The 2,274-nt window shown below is 43.2% G+C and overlaps 1 protein-coding gene across 1 annotated transcript in view; it reads left to right on the forward strand.

The window, feature by feature from the left end:
* cpn1 (carboxypeptidase N, polypeptide 1) overlaps window positions 1–1,631 on the forward strand; it is an 18,099-nt gene extending 16,468 nt beyond the window's left edge. Inside the window, exons 8-9 of the mRNA XM_084459752.1 lie at window positions 585–703; window positions 904–1,631. Of these exons, the coding sequence (XP_084315878.1) occupies window positions 585–703; window positions 904–1,017 (233 nt within the window). The 3' untranslated portion in view covers window positions 1,018–1,631. The remainder of the gene's footprint in view (window positions 1–584; window positions 704–903) is intronic.
* Window positions 1,632–2,274: the final 643 nt, after the last annotated feature.

Here is a 2,274-nt window from a genome sequence, read left to right on the forward strand (position 1 = left end):
CCTGGGTGATTACTGTTTTTTTGCTTCCCTCTGGAATATGTAGAGAGTGGGTCGTATGCCCGCCTCCCTTGTTCTCTGTAAAGCGCATTGTGTTGCCTCTGGGTATGAAATGCGCTATACAAATAAAGCTTTGATTGATTGATTGATTGATTGATTGATATTCAGTAATAGCCACATCTTGCCCTCTGGTCAACTGTTGGCCATTTGTTCAGCAGCTTTTGGTACTCTTAGGGTATAGATAAGTAGTGGTTTACCTGGTAATTCAGGACTGTACCTCCCTCTAGTGGTGAGTTGAAGGTGTAGCAGGACAGTTTAATTCTGTCAAAACCATAGGATAGGTTAAATCATAATCATACTAACATAAGTTCAAGCGAGCTATAGATGAAGGAATGTGACCATTCTACTTTATACAACATTTCTTTGACGGGAATGGAAGGAATTCAAGGAAAGGGTGGCACTTAATTTCTCTCCTTTATGCTAATATCTACGTTAACACTGTGGTGCTGTTGATATCTGTTAACCCTATGGTCCTGTTAATATCTACGTTAAAACAACCCTATGGTCCTTTTACTGTGTTCTTCGAGGTGTGGATGGAGACTACTTCAGGCTTCTGTTGCCAGGCACCTACACTGTCACAGCCAAAGCACCTGGTTACCTACCCTCAACCAGCACTGTCACCGTGGGACCAGCAGAGGCAATACAGGTGTGTGTGTGTGTGTGTGTGTGTGTGTGTGTGTGTGTGTGTGTGTGTGTGTGTGTGTGTGTGTGTGTGCGTGCGTGCGTGCGTGTCTGTGTGGGGGATATATAAGTGTAAGCATGTGTGTGTATTATGAGTGACCCTAGTGAGTCATTATTTCCGTTCATTTTGACCAACAATAACGTTTCATTGCTTTAAATTTACAGCTTCACTTTTACCTGAAAACGGCACCAAAAGACATCAACTTGAACATCAAGAATCAACACGGCAAGAAGCACCTCTCCTCTCCTAAGGGCCCCTTGAACTTGGGTCCAAGATGAGACATGGGTCCCTTGAACTTGGGTCCAAGATGAGACATGAGACATGGACTCTATACTATAGAAATATCATTTATATAATACACACTCATACCAACACTTCCACATTTACATTAAGAGACGCACACACGAGCACGCACCCAGGCGCGCGCGCGTACACACACACACACACACACGCACACACACATGCAAAAGCTCATACATGCAGATATGAGGGAACAAATGTCATCAATGTATGATATGATCATTTTCACCTTTTATATTCAAGCCGTGTTATTTGTATAGATATATAAAATAGTGTTTTGTTACAATAATGAAAAAGCTATTTTATAAGCCTGAAGTACTGTATTTATGTATTAGTCTTGATCTTGAAGTGTACTGTAATGCAGTGATTTGAGTCATACTGAACGACTCATAGATCTAATTTGTTGAACAGAAAAGGGAATGACAAAGTGTCAAATATTTTGTTTGTCTAATCAGACATTTTCTTGACAGTTGACAGTTGGTTAATGTAACATTAAGATGCAAAAAAGCACTCAGTTTTCGTATTTCATACATTAAAATTGAATGCTATGTTCTTGGTTATGCAAAAAGCTAAGCAAGAATAAAAGTTTATAAAATTTTTAACAAAATGATAGAATTTGTTTGCTAGCTTTTTACTTACATTTGAAATGATGGATGGAGATGATCAGTAGACTACTCTCGGAGATGGGAGTGACCAGCTCTGCCATGATCACTTCAAAGAGAGGATCAGTTCACTCACATCAGAGCCACAGAGCAGAGAACCAGCTATCTGCTCCCAGGTCGCAATAAATGACAAGGCAGAAGAAGAGGTGACCCTAGCTAGAGAGGACGGTAAGTAATGAGATTGCCAGAATCGTTGAGGAGATTCCCAAGAACGCAGAGAGAGATGTGTCCGATCTTGAGGAGGAGTTGACTAGAGTGAAGGGGGGGGGCGATGAACGGAGTGATGGAGGGGGGGGGGGGCGATGAACAGAGGGATGGAGCTCCTGAGGTTCTGGAGGTGATCACCTTGAACAAAGAGTGTGAAGTCGTTATGGTGAGGGAGGCAACAAGCCAGAAACGAGCGATGGAGGTCGCCACTTTTCCAGAGGAGATGGTCATGGATGAGTGAGGAGATGGTCATGGATGAGTGAGGAAGGAGGCGGCTGAAATGGGAGAGATGAGCTCGCCATCGCTCTGGAGGAACTGGCAGGCGGGGAGGAGAGTTTGCCAAGGAGGAGGTGGAGGAGGTGACCT

The sequence above is a fragment of the Borostomias antarcticus genome (assembly GCF_949987555.1).
Source record: "Borostomias antarcticus genome assembly, chromosome: 29".
In the NCBI taxonomy this organism is placed as follows: Eukaryota; Metazoa; Chordata; class Actinopteri; order Stomiiformes; family Stomiidae; genus Borostomias; species Borostomias antarcticus.